Here is a 22,409-nt window from a genome sequence, read left to right as displayed (position 1 = left end):
GTCAAGAGGTTAGAGGATGTCGAGAGGCTTGACAATGAGGTTGAAGAATGACAAGAATGATCAAACGAGCTCACAGAAGTGAAAGAATTAGAGTTCTTAACCACCGAAAGGCTTCACGATAAGGTTATACAAGTATTGCAAAGCTTTGACAGTGAGGTTATTGAATTTATTTTAGGTACAAAATTTTAACTAATATTAAAAAATAAATCACAACATTATAATGTGTGATAGACAGCAGAATTATTGATTAAATTACTTATTTTATTTATTTAGCCTGACATTCTAGCAGGCACACAACATCATAAGATGTTAATATTAGCTTAGATGTAGGTCGAGAGGTCAGGTGACCAAAATTCAATGTCTAGCCAGTGTCTAAGGACAACGCTAATTTGATGTTTAATAACGGCGTCAAATGACATTGATATTCGGTGGATTTTAGGTTAAATTGTAAAGTGACCAAAATCTTAAACCAATGTTGATTTTAGGTAGGATGTTGGACACTGATGTCGGACAGACGTCTGGCTCTGACATCAACCTTATTTTCAGTTACAAAACAAAATGCAATTTCCCCACGAGTTTGGGGTACAATGTCTATTCTGACGTTATCATACCGTCAGAATCTTATACCGGCCCAAGCCTAATTCTGACAGTCGTGTCCGAATGTCGCGTGCCGTGGATTGGCGGCTTAATAAGTAGTGCAATCTACACAACAATAAGCGCAGTGTGTGGGTGAGGGGTCCGTGTTTCATGTTGTGGTTCTGTGACTGCTGGTGTTGGTTGCTGTAAAGTTAAAAAATTATGACAGTTTAAATAACTAGGTTAATTTTGATAAACAGATTATTTAAAATAACATTTAAGTAAAATAAAATTAAATTAAATAATAATCTAATATTTTGGGTGTTTTTGTGCGGGTTTTGGACAGCATTTGGGCTGGAAAAGGTCAGCTATATCTGGCAACACTGGAAGGGATATAAAATAATATTAGACAGCAATAAGATGTACGAGAATAAAGTTACAGCATTTATAAGCTAGTGAACGATCCTATAAGAGCTAGAAAAAGACTGAGACTGTTGGTGAAAAAAAAAATGAAGAGAGGTGACTGTGGGTTTACAGAGCAGCAGGAAGGGAGGACAGTATAAATAAGTGAGAGAAGAGAAAGAAGATGAAAGAGGGAGGAGTGGGGGACGCAGTACACTCAGCTGTCTGCTAGCTGCTAATGCACCGAGGCCTCAACACACTGGAATGTGCTGGACTCAGCCGACTGGACGTCCAGACCAGACTCAACAACACACACACACTCGCACACGCAGCACCTCATTTACTCCATAAAACTAGCGGTAAAAGGTAAACATTTATCACAAGCTGCACGTGAATACATCAGTCAAATTCTTTAAATGTTTGTTAGCGTGTTTTGCTAACCGCCTCATCTGCACCTCTGCAAACAGCCACAGTGAGGCACTAGCACATGATACTCTGAACATTTACAAAGTGAGTATGTGGTTACACTGAAGAGATCAAAACTGACCTGGACACAGCTCAAGCATTTACCTCACAATAACTGGGAGTAAATTCAATACCAGAAAATCTGATTCTAGACCAGGCGACTGAGTGAGTCAAACAGGGTGTGTCAGTCAATTTGGTTTGTCATGGGTGACAAACCTCGCTTGTCTGCCAAACTCTGCTGACGTCAGCTCGCATCAGGCCAGCTAAAATAAACAACAGACACATAATCAGAAGCTACTGGTGGATTTAGCCACTGTTCAGATGCTCTTCCACAGTGAATATCCAGGTCACATCTTCTAGGCATGATGCTTTAGAAGTAAAAATAAAGTTTGACTTGAAAGGTGCAGTGACAATAGTGAAATGAACGCTTAATTTTACAGACACAAAAAGACACTGACTGTTGACAACAGTGTCATGATGTTTAAAGCTCACACAAAATTTCCTTACAAACATTTCTAATGGTCAACACAGTAAAATCCCATGACAAACCAAACCTCAGGTCAAATCTATGTAGAACTCTTTCACCTTCCTGTGAAATTCCTTAACATGTGAGGAATTTATTTCATCTACAATTGTTGATTTGATCACTGTGACCTTTTGTATGTCTATCTGTGTTAAAATATCAGTTTTGTTTTCAAAATATGGCCACTTTAACCAATGAATCTAGAGTGTCTTTTCAAATTCACCACATGGATTTTAAACAGTTCATGTGAACTGACTATAACCATCAACAAAAACTGGTTCTTCAGAATATGACTTTTTTGTGAGCAGAGCTTCATGCATCTTTAAAGTACAAGGCAATGGAAAATGTTACTTTTGTCTGCGTCAATATCCTAGTAGTGAGTGCACCAACACATGGCACTACTGTGTTCACGGTGACCCGAGTTTGATTCCTGGCTCGAGGTTCTTTGCCAATCCTTCCCATCTCTCTGGTGCCCACATTTTCCTGTCTAAAATCTCCACTGTGGTATAACATGTGGTATAACATTAAAAGGTAAAAACTTTATATACATAAATAAATAAATCAGATTTTATTTATTCATTAATTTTCTTTCAGCTTAGTCCTTGAATTTTTAGGGGTCGCCACAGTGGAATAAACTGCCAACTATTCAGGCATATGTTTTATGCGGCAGATGCCCTTCCAGCCATGACCCAGCACCATGCTGGGAAACTAAATCAGCTGTTATTGTCTGCAAAATTGCACCAAAACTTCATTAACATCAGTGATTTGGCGAATACATTGTCTGTTGTCAAAAATTCATCATGAAGCTCACACTGAAGTCACTTTCGTACCACACAGTTTCATGTTGCTGAACAAAGCGAATTAGGATAAACCTGTTACTCAACCTGATGCTTAATTTTTTAAGGGAAATCTTTTGACCTGATGCTAAATTCCCATTGAAATGACTGGATTTCACCCAATAATATCAATTACTAATGATAAATATGTTAAAATAAGTATGATTTTGTGTCCGCAAGTCTGCATACCTACATCAAAATGCCAGTTTTAATGTTGACTAATTTCCATTAAGAGAGTACGGTTTAAAACAATACCGTAAAGTACGATTCAGGTCAGGTCTCTCTGATCAGACATGAGTTTCCACTGCCAACAGAACCCTTATTTGGTACGCATGTTGTATGACAGAATGTTGTTGTGATCAATTTGATTCTCGCTCAAAGAAAAAAGTCATTTGAGCCATTCACATATCACTTCTTTTGCACACTCAATTTATTTATTACTATTATTTCAAATCTGCATGGGACAATAACTGGTTTCAAAATCTCCTTTGGTTTGGAAAAGTCAAGATTTTAAAACAGCTAAAACGTTCTGTTATACCATTTCCAAGGTATATGTAATTTTTTTTTAACGTTTTTTATGTCCTGTAAAGAAATCAAAATGTTTTTGATATTAATGAAGACAGCAGAAGTCAATGACTCATTTGAATTATTCAGCCTGTTTACTGCTCTAAAATATTATAAATATTTCTGAAAATAAAATATATTGTGTTCAAAATTTTAGTTTTTTACCCAGACATTAAAAAAGAACTTATTTTAGAGCAGTGATCACAATACTGTGATACCGTGATATTTTTATCCAAGGTTATCATACCATCAGCATCTTATACTGGCCCATGCCTAATTCAAATGTAGACTTTGTAAAAGCGCTATACAAATAAAGCTGAATTGAATTGAATTGAACTAATGGTAAGTGCAGATGAATGATAAGAGGAAGTAATGACCCCCACACTTTCCACAAATTTAGACACAACATGTGAACAGCCCCGTAAACAACAAAGAGGACCTACAGCAGATCCTGTTCTTGCTACTTGACACATAGCTGTTTTTCACAAGAAGACGGCAAGCTTTGTTTGAGCATGGTACATTCCTACACTCAGGGTTTTTTAGTTTATATCTTCAAAAAATCCAACTTTCTGTGTAGTCATATACCAGGCTTGTTGTACACAAAAGTGATGGTTCTCTGTAACCAATAGTGTTCAGCAATATGTCTAGCTCCACTCTTTTTGGTATCGCACTATTGGAAGTCCCTAAAAATTGGTATGGTATAGACCATTTTGAGAGATGTAAACCAAAACAATGGTTCCAACGTAATTCCTGTTTTACATTTTTAATTTCTATAGTTTCCAAGAATTCAAAAAGAGACACATTTATAAATAATGCTAGGATAGCCGTTTTAACATTAAGTCATAATTAATTTGCCTCTAGTTACAGTTATGAAATAGTGTGATAACAAGCAGGAAATGTTCAAGGGCCAATGACATGACCACATTGAAATGGTCTATAGGTCACTATTTTGATACTTTGACAGTGGAAACAGATAATAAGCATGTGCTATACTGTACTTTATAAATTTTAAGCTTCTAAGTTTCACAAAGTTGCACGTTTAAAGGTGCCCTATAATAAAAAAAAAATATGGAAATGGGCATACTGTGAGTCTCAGACACCACTGTTTCCTCGTTTTCATGTAAATTCCACGAGCATAAAACCCCAATCAGAGGACAAAACAAATTATGATGAGACTCACACCCTCATCATTTGCATGTACACCGACTTTAGGTCATTCATTTAGACCTGATGAGCTGCCACGTCATCAAGAGAACATGACTCATATGCAGCTCTGAGATCATAAAAAATCTCTCTGAGATTATTAATATGCCCACCTTAGGCTGCGTTTGATAAGCTAAATGTTTTCTAGTGACATAACAGTAATAATTTTCCTCCCTTAGTTATTTTAAGCATATATTTCACTTACTATGCATGTGGGACTTTTATTTTGTAAACATGAGCCCTAAATTGTTTACTATGCATTACTGGGCAACGACAGCATGAGACATGTTTTAAACTTGCCTCAAGATGCAAATAGCCAGATTTACAGATTATACATTCATTCGTCTCCACTCTGAAGAGGCATGAGGTATGTTTAGTTACATCTTTTGATACTTTAAGATGTTTATTGATGCTCATGTTTCAACATACATATGTAGAGTGCTGAATTGTGTCATATCACTTAGCTCAACTGTCACCTGTTCATACAGAGGTTGATTTTAATTCCTGGATGAGTTTTCTTTGACTGTAGCTTCAAAATACAAAGCCATACATCTCTATCACCCCCTTTGTCAAGTTTAATTATAATTTCACCTTTAACCACAACAGATCAGGTGAGCAAAATAGGTTAACATTACTCTGATTCAGTTTATATTTGTCCTGTTCAGCGTACATCATACTCTGTGTGTGTGTGTGTACGTCTCTGTAAGAGTGGAGCTCATTAATATTCACTACACGAGCCATGTATGGTCAATCATGGACCTTCTAAATCTATTGGTATTGGTATTAAATTTACAGAAGCAATTAACCTACAATGTAGATATCATAGAACAATTTTACTTAAAGAAATGCAGTAAAGATAAATTACCAGTTTGTATACATTTAGGATGTGCATGTGAGGTTGCAGAAAAAAACAGGAGCGCTAGCATTAACAGCAAGGGAATGGCATCCGATACGGTTCAGAGTTTGTTGTTTTCTTAGAAATAAGTTATATTGATTACATATTATATATAGTATCTACATAATGCTTTCAGCATATTATAACAACTCATCACCCAGTGATGAGCACAGTGATTCAGCAAATTTAACGTTAAAATGAGCGGTGTTCATCTGACAGGTCCATTTGTAACAGCACCCTCCAAATGGATATTAAATGAGATGAAATAGCCAAGCATCCAGCCCGAAATATACAACTATCTCATTAAAACTCCAAGTGATTTTACAAGAGAGAAGTTAAATAATAATAATGCTTCATGATTACCAGAATTAAAACTATGTAGTGCTAAAAACTGAGGTTCTGCCTAGCCAAAGACAAGGGTAAAAAATTGAACTGTACAAGGCCTGAGTAATCATCAAGCAAAACAACTGCATTCTGACAGCGAACTCCACCTGTACGGCAGGGTATGTTAACTTACACTTTTACATTTCATTTAAAGCTTTCAGTGTCCGCAGTTTAATTCACCATGTTTAACTGTTTTTGCTGAAATCATTGCTGCAATCAAAAACGAGTAATTTGTATGATTCAGCATAGCGGGAACTTACCTGATATGAAATAAGAACTGCAGAGTCAAGCATTTTTAATTAGGTCCTCACTACATTCAGCTCCTTTTTAGCCAAATACATCTGCGGTTGGCATTAAAAGCAGTGTGGTGTACGGTAAAAGTTACGTTTTCTATCAGATTTGGCAACCTACCGCACAACACAACAAAACACGTTTGCTATTGCAACCTGTCTTTTTTGCAACTGGGAACCCGTGTGGCGTCATGTGTGACGTAGGTTGGTAATTCCTCTATATGGCATCTTTAAGTGAAGATTTGTACACCAAGAAGTAGATCGTTTATTGTCCTTGCTTGAATTTACAGATTTTTCAATTCTAAATCAGCAACAGTAAATGTTACATCACCTCGAATCAGCTTACAGTACACATTTGTGTGTCTGCTTACCTTCGGACAATGATCTTCAGAACCCTGTAGGAACCTTTGATGAGAATGAGAGCTTCTTGCCGTGAGCCGTAGAGAGCAGAGCCGTTGATGTTCACCAGTTCATCCCCCACTCTCAACTTCTTACACTGAGCTGCTTTTCCTCCCTCTTCTATCTATAGGAGAGACAGTTTAAGGTTAAACATCATGTTTGAATATGTCCGACCCACATATGTCCACACAAAACCACAGAGGAAAAACATTTCTGAGGTCTTCTGGGAAAACAATAATAGGCCTGTTTATAATACAGATTTTCTTCTTAAAAGAGGTTAAACGCTTAAATCAGAAAAGCACAACACACACACACACACACACATTGACAAAAATAACAGATAAGCACATTCACACACACAGTCTTGTTCATTTCACATCCACTTCCTCTTTATAAAACATGGGGCAGACGGGTCGGAAGTCAAATATATATACAAAGTTGCAAATGTACAGAGTTCACAGCCATTCATCAAACATGCGTACAGACACACAATACCAAGTTATTCCATTAGGGAGCCTTCCTACATAAAATAGGACAAAGAGTCAAAGATCAGCTCTGAGAGCCACGTAATTCCCATACACAAAATATTACCCCAGTCAAAACATACACAATCACACTTTCACTCAGTCACGCACATGCAAGCCTCTGCTTCCAACATAAACATTCACCTTTTATGTTTGGCACACCATTCATTACCCATTTAAACACAGTAGATTCAGTTTTAGGCTTTAGGTTATAAAACCCATTTCTCTTTACACAAATCCTCCCATCAAAACCCAGATCTAATGCTACAAACTGAAGTCACATTTCTCTTTCGGCAGCTAACCATCATACTGAGGACCAGGGGTTTCAAACTACAGGGCCTGGGGCCCATATTTGGCCCTGGAGAGTTTTTTAAGTGTTGACAATTTATCCTTAAATCTAGCTCGAGAATCAGTTTTCATTTTTATATGCTGCATGCCAATTTACATCCAAATGGTGAATAAATCAAACAGATTCAGATGTACTTCTTCCAAAAAGTTGGCAAGCAGTTCACTCCATTATTTTATGCTGTTCCATGACAGAGAACAATACATCACTGGGTCATGGGCTTGATTCCAAAGAAACGCATGAATGTAAATGTCACTTTGGATTAAAGTAAGCCACATACATTGATGCAAGACTAAATAAAAGCATGAAATCATTAAAGCCTAATATATACTGTAAATCACATAGTACTGTATTGAAGAGACAGCCACCACAAGAAGGAAAATTGAGTCACTATTTATTTATTTACCCTGTTGCTCCAATGCTGTACGTCGTTCTTTCTTAATAAGACCACAAAATTATAAATACCATTAATTCAATAAAATACATTTTTCAAAATAAATAGAGAGTAGGGCTGCACGATCTTGGAAAAAACATAAGCAAATATAATATTATTGCGACATTTTTTTTTCTGTAAAATACAGTTAAAGTCAGAATTATTTGCCCCCTTTGAATTTTTTTCCTTATATATTTATATATTTTCTTATATGTCTGATAATGTTTTTTTCTTCTAGAGAAAGTCTTATGCGTTTTATTTCAGCTAGAATAAAATCAGTTTTTATTTTTCTAAAAAACATTTTAGGGTCAAAATTATTAGCCACTTTAAGCTATATATTTTTTCGATAGTCTACAGAACAAACCATCGTCATACAATAACTTGCCTTATTACCCTAACCTGCCTAGTTAACCTAATTAACCTAGTTAAACCTTTAAATGGCACTTTAAGCTGCATAGAAGTGTCTTGAAAAATATTTAGTCAAATATTATTTACTGTCATCATGGCAAAGATAAAATAAATCAGTTAAAATGAGTTATTAAAACTATTATGTTCAAAAATGTGTTAAAAAAAATCTGCTCTCCAAACAGAAATTGGGGAAAAAATTAAACAGGGGGTCTAATAAATCTGACATCAACTGTATATTGTGATATAAAAATAATTTCACCAGATGAATTACATGGCTCCATTTGAAATGATTTTAATCATTTAGATATGTTAAGATGATCAAGTATATACACACACACACACACACACACACACACACACACACACACACACACACACACACACACACACACACACACACACACACACACACACACACACACACACACACACACACACACACACACACACACACACACACACACACACACACACACAGCAGAGATAAAAGTTAAATAATAGGGCTGGTCGATTAATCGAAAAAAAGTAACCGAAATCCATATTTAGAACCTATAATCAATTAAGTTTTTCCAGGGCAATTTTTTTCCTGCTACATGTTACCCCGCTCAGTTACGTTATTTCAAGAACATGTCGATGCGGGACTACTTCAACACTGAGACAACTGAGCAACAAAAGCAGCTTGTACCAATGCATACTGTACAAAATTTGTCAAAAAAACAAACAAATAAAAATAATTATTTATTAATGGTAATCGAGTTAAAATATTAAGTTAATCGAAATTCTGATTTTCGGCCATTTAAATAGTGCTTTATGTTTTTCTGGAGAGTCTAACAGCATTCCGATACAGAAATTGACCATATCAAACATAAAATAACATGGCCATCATTGTATAAACTGTTTAAAAATAATAATATTAGACAATATCTTTGTGTTTTAATCTTTAATAAACAATGTAATCATGCGATGTGAATATTGCGGATATACACATTACAATATTGATGCTCAAATTATATACTGTGTAGCCCTAATAGAGAAAACAGCTGACTTTATTCTTAAAGACTGCAGAAATGCCCAATGTGCCGTTAATATATCTCTGGACTGGAACTGCTGTAAATGACAGAATGAAAGTTGACATAATCATGGAAACTCGCTGATGCGGCGAACAGAACATATCAACCCCAGAGAAGAATGTACATGGATGGTTTGTTATTATGCATTTATATGCAAGTTGATTTATGTGTGTGTTTTCTCTGTGAGTCACTATAAACTGACATGCTTATAGTTTCGGAAATGTGAAGCCATGCATAAACAATATTCATCAAGATCAGGATTTTGCCTTGTTATTCACCAAACCTTATTGTATAACTTCAGTAAACATGGAATTTATAATGTCGCATAAAACTTAAATCATTCATTCATTCATTTTCTTTTCGGCTTAGTTTCTTTATTAATCTGGGGTCACCACAGAGGTATAAACCGCCAACTTATTCAGCATGTGTTTTATGCAGCTGATGTCCTTCCAGCTGCAACCCATCACTGGGAAACACCCATACACACTCAATCACACACATGCACTACGGACAATTTAGGTTGCCCAATTCACCCTTACCGCATGTCTAGGGAAAACCGGAGGATCCAAAAGAAACCCATGGCAACACGGGGAGAACATGCAAACTCCACACGGAAATGCCAACTGACCCAGCGAAGGCTCTAACCAGTGCCCTTCTTGCTGTGAGGTGATCGTGCTACCCACTGCACCACCGTGACGCCTACAACTCAAATAATTTCTTTAAAAAATCTTAAAGGAAACTGCTAATTATTGCTATTATATGGATACACACAAGCAAGACATTTAATCATTTTATAATACAAAAAAAGATAGAGGAGCATATAGCATTAGAACACCACAGGGTAAAGTATATTAGGCTTCAAATCTCAATATTGGATCAACTGTCCCTTTAAATAATTAAAGTAAATTTAAATGAATTTCCACTTTAAGTTATGCTACATTAACACACTACACTTTTTATGATTTTAAAGCAGAACCATTAAAAAAAAAAAAAAAGTAAAACATGCGTGGATACACATGCAACCATTTCAACAGTGAAACCGAATCTTTCTGAAACATGTTCACTCACTTTACCATTTTGCAAGGCTCGTCCAATGCCAACTGTCGGACTGCATTGTAGAGTAAACACATGCACATGTGTTGTGTGTGAGTGTGCGTTTGTGGTGAGCATTGCAGGAATATTTCTGCGTGGTTTTTGGGGAGATCAAAGATTGAACGTGTCCAGAGGGGCATAAAGGGAATATTCATGCGGCCGGAATAAAATGCTTGGTGGGGGACAGCGAGTGTCAGGATGTGGGCAGAGTTCATACTTCACAAAAATATTCAGTAAGATTTTGTCTCATAAGCAGTCCCAGACAGAATCTGGATCTATGGGAGAAATCTGCAGAGATCTGTGCAATGAATTCAGCAGGAATAAAATGTTAGAACAGTCGTGAACAAACCTGTGAGCTGATAATTAATAATAATATGCGAGAAGAGCTGTAGAGAGACATTTTAACTTTTTAACAAAGTGCAAATTGGTGAAGATTAGCATTAGGAAACTAGTGCGAAATTTCATATCATGCAATACATTTACATTTGGTCTTAACACAGGGGTTCCCAAATTTCCAGCCCGGGACCCCCAAAATGACAATGCCAGTGACTCGTGACCCCCAATATTTTCTGAAGTGGTTTTAAATACAGAAAGCTTGCATGTACACACACCAACAGACCCAAGTCTATTCTTCATTGAATTTTTTTTATGCATGTCAGTGCTGTAAATGTGCCAGAAAGTTTAACCTGGTATTATAAAATCAATCTGCTGCATCTGACGCTATTGCTGTGTTTTTAATATAATGTAATTACTCCAGGGGTCGCAATCCAATAGAATTAGTAACTAAGCTACTATAGTAACTATATAGTATAAAGTAACTATAAACGATTTTTTTCTCTTCAGTATTTTAGATAGTATTTTATCTTTTGGATAAAATATGGTAATTCTTAGGGTTTAATAAAAATAGATTTTTTGGAAATCACCAGGCGACCCCCTTCATTGTCCCACAACCCCTACTTTGAGAACCACTGATTTAGCAGATTATTTTGTCCACAGCGACTTACAAATGAGGCATTCAGCAACTCAACATGAAGAAGCAATACAACCAAGAAATGCTACTTAGTGTGCTTCAAACCTTTAGTATGTTTCCTTTGGTTCAGAGTAGACCAATGTTAAAAACTTTCGAACCGTTTGAAACGAACCCAAAAGATGTCATGTGACAACGTGACAACATCCACATCAGTCGTTGGCTAGATAAATAACCTGAATTAGGGTTGGGCAATGTCGACCAATTTGGCATAGTACGATGTCTAATGTAAAACATCACAGTGGATGATGGCATCGTCGTAAGTGGTTAATTAATTATTTATGAAATAACTATATGATAATTAATCAAGATTTAGATTTTAGGCCACATAGCCCAGCCCTAAGTTCCAGGGTTTGTTTGAAAGTGCACTGAGACTCTCTAAGCAGATTGCGGTATGATTGTTTGGTCCACTTTTGATTGCGCACCCGAGTTTGATTGCTGCTTTCACACCTGCTCTAACGAACCACACAAAAAACAAACTCTGGTACTTTTTAACCAAACTAAATGAGACAAGTATGAAAGCACCCTTAAACAAAGGAACTATTATTGCCCAGACAAATAAACGCTAGAGTAAGGAGGGGAAGGTTTGTGCTTGGGTTTTTGCAGAAGACATGCCTTTTCAGTAGTCTTTTGAATTATATGTACTGATACATACAGTTGAAGTCAGAATTATTCACCCCCCCTTTGATTTTTTTTTTTTTTTTTTTTTTTTCCCCAAATGATGTTTAACAGAGCAAGGAAATTTTCACAGTATGTCTGATAACATTTTTTCTTCTGGAGAAAGCCTTATCTGTTTTATTTCGGCTAGATAAAAAGCAGTTCTTCATTTTTTATAAAAAATTTTAAAGGTCAAAATTATTAGCCCTTTTAGCCTTTTTTTTTGTCTACAGAACAAACCATTGTTATACATTAACTTGCCTAATTACCCTAACCTGCCTAGTTAACCTAGTTAAGCTTTTAAATGTCACTTTAAGCTGCATAGAAGTGTCTTGAAAAATATCTAGTAAAATATTATTTACTGTCATCATGGCAAAGATAAAATAAATCAGTTAATAGAAATGAGTTATTAAAACTATTATGTTCAGAAATGTGTTGAATTCTGACTTCAGCTGTATATATTGATACATGTTCAATATATGAACATGACTTTAATCTTTTTTGGGGACATGACATATTGGCAATTCTGTTTACATGCAAATATTTGTCACCAGTATTTAGCTAATGGGCTCTATGCACAGCTAGAGTTTTCAAGCCAATGATAAACTTCCGGTGAAAACAATGTGACTATTTTCAATATTATAAGGTTGTTTTTACAGCTTCAATGTTGTAATGTAATTACAATACATTCAGTTAAATAGACTTTAGCATTCATTTAGTTGTTCAAGCGTAAAATGAGATGAAAGACCGTTGTAACCACTAGCATCGTCAGTAGCAACAGGCTAGCGCTGAAATTCCGTGGAAAAAACTGAGGTAAAAAAAACTGTCATATTATAAAGACATGACAGGGGGAAATGGAATTTAACGTAGTGCTTCTTGTCCGATCCGAGACCCATTTCATATCGTATATCCAAGAAGCAGTGAAGATCGTTGATTTTTAACTAACTCAGATCTTAAACGGGAGAATTTTGTAATAGAAAGACAGCTCACTGGAAGCTGTGGGCTGCCTGGCTGAAAATGAAAAGTCTGTGTGCATATAGCCCATTTTGTTTAGCCTTCTGTCGGTGTCATATCCACATAGTTAAACTTATTCTTTTAAACCTACATGTTAAACCTATACAGTACATGTGAAAAAATTAGGACACCCTGTTTCGCTTTTTTTCCTCACATCAGGCCATAATAAAAAATTTAAAATAAATAAATAAAACTTCAGACACATCTTACACGGTGTCATTATTTACTTACAAATAATGCAAATATAGAACAGCCACATGTGAAAAACTTACAACACCCTATGATTCAGATGAGTGTAGTTCCACTTTTATTACTAAAAGTCATCATTTTCTGTGTGACCTTATCAGATCACTTAGGTCATTTTGGAGGAGTTTTGGAGGTTTTTGCAGAGCTCTAGACACAGCATTCTAGTCAGGACTTTGACTGGACTATTGCAACACATTGATTTTTACTTTTCTATTTCAGCTGTTCTGTTGTAGATTTGCTGGTGTTCCCACACACCTAAAGCCTTTAGACTAACAAACTATTAAAACGTCCACTGATGATTAGTAAATGCATTTAATTAGCAATCACTGACTTTATTTTCTTAATGCTACACTATAAAACCCAACAGCCAACTTTAAAAATTTACAAAGTTAATTCTATTCATTTGAACAGAGTTTTGAATTCAGTGTTGAAGGTAATGAGTTAATTATATACCTTATTACTTCAACCTAAATGGAGTAACTCCACAGTACTCATATAGACTCAAATGGTTTGTAGCAATCGGTTTCCTCAGTCGGTTTGAGTTGCCTTAACTTATTGGGTTTTTTAGTACTCAGTTGGTTTGAGTTCTCTTCATTTATCGGGTTTTACTGTGCTCAAATTGCTTCATTTACTCAAGTGGAGTAAGTTCACAGTATTCATTTGAAATAGTTTTTGAACTTAAATGGTTTGTTGCAATTGGTTTTCTCAAATGGTTTGAGTTATTGAGTATTTCTCCAAATAAAATATATTGTGTTCAAAGGGGGAAAAAAGTTTTACTGTGAAACCATAATATGTTTATCAAAGGTTATCCTACCTTCAGAATCTTGTACCGCCCCATGCCTATTTTCAACATTTTACTAAATACATTTTTCAACAACAAAACTGGAGATGGCAAATATGGGGAGTGGCTAGTAAAAGAAAAACCAACTGAAGTAGTTGTTGAAATAAGCAAAAAATTGTAATGTAGCATGTCTGTGCATGATTGCATTTGTTCTCCATTATGGATGTGTTCATAGTATTTGATGAATAGCATTAACTAGGTATAAAGCAATCCGAAAGTGTTTTTGGCTGATACCCATTGATATTAGACATTATATGTGGAAACTGATAACTTGCATTTAAGCCAAAAAATACAAATCTTAAAATAAAATAAAAAATACAGCGTACAACTTATTTTATTGGCATTACTTTAACAGCAGGAGCAAATAAACTGCAAGAAAACATATAGATCTTTTTTTAGCACAAAATCAAAATCATATCTGAAGTGAATTATATGGCGCAAATAATCCATAATTTAATTTAATTGAACACAACAGAGTTTCTTATCAGGATGATACACATTCAAAATAATGGTCACGCTTTATTTTGATGGTCCGTTTGTTGAATTTAAGTTAGATTGCATCTACATATCAACTAACTCCCATTAGATTAGAAGTAGACTGTTGGGTTAGGTTTAGTGTAAGTTGACATGTACTTGCAAAGTTTCTTAGCCAGTTAAATGTCTGTTGAAGGAGCAGTATCAGCAGATATTAAGCAGACCGTCTACAAATACTCAAATGGACCATCAAAATAAAGTGTTACCAAAACAATTTACTGTGCATCAAATACACTAATTCAAATATAGTTTTTTTCATCATCATTTACTCACTTTCCACTTGTTCTAAACAAGAATATTTTTTTGGTTCTATTAAACACAAAAGAAGATATATTGATGACACAATAATGACAGAATTTTCATTTTTGGGTGAACAATCCCTTTTTATTCCACAACTATACTATTCTATTATCATACTGTAAAGTGAAATGGTCTTAAAATGACAATTATCACATTTTTTACAAATATTTGTGGGACAATATATAATTCACACAAGAATCTATGTACCCAAAAGCACAAGCATTTCAAAGAGAGCATGGATTTTTTGTGGGACACAGAATCAGAGGAGAAGAAATCCTCCTACCCAAACACTAAAGATTTAGTGATTTCAGATTGACTCTCTGAGGGACTCGGTAGCAGCGTTCCAGATAAGATCTCATAAATAAATTGAAGCAAATATCTTTTTAGTGGACCCAAAAGTTAGTCAGAACATTCTCAAGTTGTTCTTCGGTTCCTGGGGAGAAATCCTTCTGAGACATTGTTCCAACTGCTCTTCACTCTAATGTTTTCTGCTGCTTTAACATGCACAATAGCTGCTTACATGTAATGGAAACATTATTCAGACGAATGGTCACAATTATATTCTAGCTGCTGAGGACATTGCTCTTTCTTGCACCATATTCTTTATTCCCCATCTGCTCCAAACAATCGGTTTCTCTGGGATACCACCATCAACATCCGCAAAGCCCTTCAGCCTGGACCACAGGAGCTTCATCTCAATTCTGAGAGCTTGCATGTGTTTGTTTGTACATGCAACACAGATGACCCTTGATTTCCATTTGGTTTTCAACTGACTGCATGTGTCCACTCTCTAAGACTTATATTAGTGCTGCAAATCCAATAAACCTTCTAAATAAAACAGTCCTACAGTATGTTCTCCAGGTGCATCAGTGCAGGAGAGAAATGATGTAGCCTGACCTTCCATTAGTTCAATAAACTCAAAACAAACACAGCCTTTTTCCACCCTAAAATCCAATCTGCCACACATACTTCGCTGGAAAAAGCCTGGTATGTTTTATAGCAGGATATGCAACACTGTTGCACAAAAAAGAACTAATTTGTGGGCATAAATGAGTACCCCTTAGCAATAAAATAAACTCGCACACGCACCGTCTTACCTTAGAAGCTGCCAAAGCGCTCAGACCTTCCGCAACTCCCTGCTAGGAAAACTGAGAAACCAAAATAAAACGAGAGGGAAGAGGATAAAAGAGCCGTTCACCCGCTGTCCTCCACTAAATCTGTTTAACGGGTAACTGGGGCCATGATGTAATGCCACTTTAACCGTGCACACTCACTTCTCAGACCTCGTTGCATTATTTAGAGAAGCCAAAGTGAAGAACTTTTGTCAGACTGTTGGCGTCAGCTGGTGGACACAGCACATGGACCTCACTGAACCTTGATTCTTTCCCTCTCCCCCTTCCTGAATGCCCACCCTAAAGTCCCATTCTCCCACTCTTCCTTTGGTTTCCCTTGAGCTCATGTTCTCCTTGGAGGCTTGATAAAAATAACTGCAACCACACCTATGTTCCATTAGACCACTGTGTGTGTATGTGTGTGAGAGCGTGTGCTTGTTTGGCTTGGGCACGGGCACCGACTCGCTCCCTAGTGATCATGAAACAGCATTCACAAAAGGAGCTTTATGGTGGGTTGAACAGTGCTACGTGACAAATCCCTTTCGGCCTCTCCATTCATTTAATCTCCCTCAGGAACGACCGCTCCTTACATGCCATGCGAAGAATAAGAATTTCCGAACTCATTCTTCAAACTGGACCTGGTGGAAAGTACGGTCGAAGAGGTGAACGTTAGGGGGAACTTTGTTTATAAAAATCACCCGAGATAAGTAGTGAGGCCACAGCAAACAAAAAGCACCACTGTGACTCCTTTCCAGTCCCTCCTTTTTGGGATTAAATACAGTTTGAGTTTGAGCTAGAGGAGGCGAGAAACGCCTTAAATTACAAGAGAAGGACTCCAAAATTATATGTCCCATGATGGGAAAACTTTTAATACAATAACGGCTTTCAGACTTTATTCCTAGTTATGCTGTCAGTGTAGCAAAAAATGCATTTGCACTCCCAGGCTCAGAGACCACAGAAGGGAGGGGTGTCTGTTTGCATCGGACAGTGATGAAGCAAGTTAGTCTTCACCTCTCCCACTGCAATATGTTTGCTAAATTCAGCATAAAGGGCATGTGGGCTGACCCAGAATCATGCATTGCATACGATTCAGTACTGAAAAGGTCAACACCCCCCCAAAAGAAAACAGAAACAGACTGCGTCATATATTCTTTAGACCTCGGTGAGTGCGAAATTTGCCAAAACTCTGTTCTGGTGTTAGAGGAAGTTGCCAAGATACATCTAATCAGTTGCTACAGTAGTCTTTAGTGCATTCCATGCAGTTGCTATAGGGTTTTTAAGGAGGTTGGTTACTGGCTCAAATCTAAACTTCATCCAGTGTAATTACACTTTAGGTTTTGGCCATTTTAGTTTCCTTGTAAGTGCTCCTGTCTGGAATCCCCCTTGGAACAAAGCAATCAAACTGGAGAGGTGTGACATGGTGTTTTTCACTCTCTTTATCTCAAGAGGTTTGTTACTGACAGACACTGAACTGGAGCCTTCAACATCTTTGTTAATTCACCCAACACTTAAGACAACTTAGGGGCCGTTTACACCAGTGGTTCCCAACCTTTTTTTTTTTTTTTTTTTGGCTGAGACCCCTTTTCCCCCGGAAAATATTGTAAGGCTCCCCCTTAACATTTAATGATATTATCGCTCATACAAGTTTGCAGTAAGAATGACAAAAAAATGTTGTTTTCAAACAAACGGTATGTTTATTACTATATCTAGATATGTTTACGCACAAATATAGTCTAATGTAAAATAAAAATGTAAAAGATCAGTAGGCCATCTGTAACTGAAAAACATCCTTTGGCTCCTTTTGCCTTTAAATTGGCCCTATATTAGTTGCCAATTAGTTGCAAATATTTTTAAAGTTTCCCATCAGTGGCTGTGACGTCCCTCATCTCATTTTGGGTGTGTGTCAATTCTTTTATCTTGTGCTCAAAAAATGCACCGAGCTTGCCGCAGTATTGGGGATGAGTTGTCTGTAAATGTCTTATTAATTTGGACAGTCTCATGCATTTGTTATCGAGAACTTTGGTGCAGATAATACACTGTGGCTGGGTCAGGGACTTTTTGCTTTGAAAAAACGGAATAAAACCAAAGTTCAGGGAACTATCTTGGTATTTCCTGCATTTCGTTTTTCCAGTATTGCTAGGGCTGGGACCCGATGTTTGGAGCTTCCTCACCTGGGTCTAGTATGCTTGGGTTATTAGTATTAACTGCTTATGGGCGAATCAGATTTTTATGTGGAGGACAAACTACAAATTTCTCCATTTTTTGGTCAGCCAGGGGGTAAAATTAACTAAGGCAACATGATCATTCTCCTAACTGTCCACTGCTTAAAAGAAATGATTAATTAAAGGTGCAGTAGGTGATTGTCTTCAGAAACATTTTTTGTTGTGATGGTTGAAAATCTCTTCACAGTCAAATAGTAATGATTACAGTAAATGATCTAAATGTGTTTATATGTATTTTTATATTCTAGGTAAAGCATAAAACTAAAAAATGTTCATCCAATTAAATAGAGTCGGACCGTCATCTCCCTTAATTCCGATAAACTGGTCAGACTGTCTGTCAGCAAATGTAGATTCCGACTTCTGCGCATCTGTTCACGCAGATCCGCCATTAGCGCGTGCCCGTCTGCATCACAGACGCATGCGCTCCGAGCGAACTGCGGGCCGCTTGCAGATGCCGAGTCAGAGCCGGATGCGCCGAAGGACAGCCGAGCTCGGGCCGATTACTGTAAAGCCAGGCGCGGGTATAATTCGCCCCTAAAGCGGCCGCGCGGTCACGAGACGGGCCGGGAGAAATCAAAAGCTGAATTGAAACTTTTAAAAACCTGAATAAACATTGGAGTCACTTTAGCACGCTGGAGGAAGGACGACACCATGGCTGAAGTATTACTGTTAGACAGGTAATGTTCTGTTTTGAAACTATTTTATGTTAGATTGTGTTGTGTTATGAATGACTTATATGCACAGACGTGTTGTTCAGCCACTGAAATCTCCCGGTGAAAGATTGATGTGATTATTTTCAGTTTCATAAGGTTCTTTAACAGCATCTATAATTTTATATTTAGTTTAACAACAAAACACCAGTAAATAGTGCTATTCCGCCTTACCTGCTTTATTGAGCTGAAGTTGCTTTTATATTCACATTGGGTCATTTTTGAACAATGATAGCCTTCCTATACTGTTTACCATGCTACTCTGAATATTCACTCTGAAATAGCATGTAAGTGTGGCAAAGTATTTCATGTAATTCCTGCACGGCGCTGGCACTAACTAACTGGCGAATGACATGAACTAGTGGGTTGTCTGTCGGCTGTTGCGACGCGGTGCGCGTGCGCGCTTGCGATTTCAGGGGGTGTGGCTTTGAATCACAGTCCCTCCCCGCCGTCCAAAGATAATATGCTAAGCGGTTAGCATTTTGGCAGATCACCTACTGCACCTTTAATTAAAAAAGTACAATATGACGCAACCCCTCACAGAGCTCGCCAAGGTCCCCTTGTGGGCTGGACCTCCCCTGTTGGGGACCGCTGGTTTACACGACATAGCACTCAGCCCAAAACTTTTAGCCTGTTCGTTTTAGAGCTGCATGATTCTGGCTAAAATGAGAATAGCGATTTTTTTTTGTCTAAAATAAAGATCACGATTTTCTCATGATTCAGTAGATATAAAATAAAGGTTAATATTAGAAGGCTATTATTATCTCAAACATGTGATAAATAGCAATAGGCTTTGTGTAGCTGTACTGTTGGTTAAAATGCTAAAATTTTGTATAGACTTGGAAGGTTGGACTTGAACACACTTTGGATTTGTCCTGGTCATTAACGCCAATGATAAATCTGGTGATGAATTATTGTGTTTGAGACATATGCTTACAATCTGTCATTTTCTGCTAAAAATCTGTCACTGACATGATTTTCGTGAATACAGAAGACTGGGTGGGCATTTTTGCATTTCGGCGGGTTTTGGATACTTTATGGGCTGGAATCATTCAGCTACATCTGGCAACACTGTGTGCGCCTTCGGTTTCATTTTCACTGCGAAGAGCAGTTCACTTCCCACGCGGGTCCCAAACAATCACCCTGTGCTGAAAAAACTGAATGTTATTTACAACTTTATTATCTGTTATTCACAGCCTATGCAGGTTCTGTTCACTAAAGTAGACTTCATTCAGAGGCGCGCGCCCACCCTCTCTGTGGTAACAGCTGACGGTCAGCTCACATCACATGTGATTTTGCGGTCGCAAATACATTACATGAAGACAGAAATGACATTTTTGGGGTGAATTACATCTTATAAATACAGCATGTGACTCTTTCAACACCATTTGGAGATGTCCACATTGCTGAACAACGTATGAAAAACAATGTGAAGACTTGTGCGGTCACCGTTGCTTCTCTCCTGAACTTGAAAATATGATTGGCAGAATCGTAGAAATGCTGGATTAACATCGTCTAGGAATTAAGATCGTCTAGTTCGTTTAAACAACAGCATGTCTGTGACTAAAAAAAGGGTTACAAAGTGGAAGAGTTTGAAAATGCCACCAATGTCATGTCCATGTGAACATATAAAAATTAGTCTTTGAAAACGATGACATCATGCTCATCCATAGTTTGAATTTAGACAGGTAAAGAATAATGCTTTATCGGCAAAGTGTGGATTTACTTCACATTACAACCAACTGCAGAGAAGCACCGCAGTATAAATCAGACTTAAGTGTAGTGCATGCAGAACTGGAAGTGCTACATAGATATGTTTAAGAACAAGTAACTTACAATGTCAAGTCACAATGTAACCAATGTAATAACTGACAGGGATGCACAGTACAACTGTAACATAATCTGAAAAAACAAACAATGTTTTAAAACATAAACACAGCTATTTGCCCAGTATTGACAATTGTGCCAGCATGCTTTGTCATCATGATGAATAAGATGAGCAAGTAGTGCATGCAGGAAAAAGAATTGTGACAGCACTATTGTCATTCTTGACAAAATTTTGCATCGTGAGTCCCGGAAACCATGACCTTGAGAATGACCAAAGAAAACGGCATGTTCCACGTGTAATATCAATCAACAATGATGAGCAACTGTAGCCTTGCCACAATCCAAAAGCCTGTGCCAGTAAAAAAACAAAAAAAACAAAAACAAGATTGACTTATTTAGGGGATGATGTATGAGTTAAGGCCTTTTAAACTTTTAAAACAAAAGTTTTTTTTTTCATTTAAAAAGAATATATTTTATAGCAGTGAGCACAATACCGTGAAACTGTGAAATTTGTATCCAAGGTTATCATACCATCAGAATCTTATACCAGCACATGCCTAATTCAATGTCATGTTAAATACTTAATTCCAACTTTTCTCTTACTTCACTGTTGTCTATTGTGCAGTGGGAGAGGTTAATGCCCAATAGAAAAAATGACAAACTACATATATTGAAAATGAATGAATAAATAAATAAATAGCATAGCGGGCAGGATGTCAAAAATGCATTGTTTTGGTCGGCACCACTTCAGTTTAATTACCCATAGGCAATCAGTTTTTTAGTTTTTAGTGTGAAAGCACATTTTGTGTGCAATTTACCCTTCTTTGTCACCTTGTGGTTAGTGTGAAAATGCCTTTAGACTATTAAAATTAAAAATGCTAACAAATTTAAAGTCACCTCTCATTATGAATCAGTTAAGTAGTCATTTATAAAAATAACAAGTTGACTGTTAGAGGAGGGCAACAGTAACATCACCAAGATTAACGTAGTTCATTCATTCATTCATTATTTATTTATTGGCATGTCAGCTACTAAGGCTATTTTCATGGCAAGAGCATTTCAGTAATTAACAAATATCAACAGTAAAAAATAAATAATTGAATATATAGTTTAAATAAGATTTTTTTTGCTTAATACATGTTCCAAGATTAACGTAGAAAATATACAGAAATAAAATCCATTCTATGAATACATGCGTATCTTTTCCTTCCAAATCAACTACATTCAGTTACAGAATAATAAATGTCATTAAGCTGTGCAGAAATGGTCAATGGTCATTTTCAATGGAAATGTCATCTACTCATCCTCAAGTTGTTTCAAAGCTCTATTTTTTATTAGCAAGCACAAAATGGGTATTTTCAAAAACAAGAGTGTCCAAAACATTTGTAGTCCCCTTAGACAGCTATAGTATTTTCCATACTTTGAAAGCCAACAGGATCTGCAGCTGTTTCGTTTCTTCAAAATATATCAGATTTCTCCATCAAAAGAAAGAAAACTTGATACAAGTTT

At 36.7% G+C, this 22,409-nt stretch overlaps 1 protein-coding gene across 2 annotated transcripts in view; it reads right to left on the bottom strand.

The window, feature by feature from the left end:
- The window catches only part of shroom4 (shroom family member 4), an 81,500-nt gene that overhangs the window by 36,965 nt on the left and 22,126 nt on the right, over positions 1–22,409 (bottom strand). For both annotated transcript variants that reach the window (NR_200108.1, NM_001443512.1), the window contains 1 exon segment: positions 6,510–6,661. Coding sequence is in view for 1 of the 2 variants with exons in the window: in NM_001443512.1 (NP_001430441.1) it covers positions 6,510–6,661 (152 nt within the window). In the remaining variant the exon portion in view is untranslated.

Source organism: Danio rerio, chromosome 7, assembly GCF_052040795.2.
Source record: "Danio rerio strain M-AB ecotype USA chromosome 7, GRCz13ab, whole genome shotgun sequence".
Classification (NCBI taxonomy): Eukaryota; Metazoa; Chordata; class Actinopteri; order Cypriniformes; family Danionidae; genus Danio; species Danio rerio.
The sequence above is the reverse complement of the archived record's forward strand: the minus strand, read 5'-3'. Positions and strand labels throughout refer to the sequence as shown.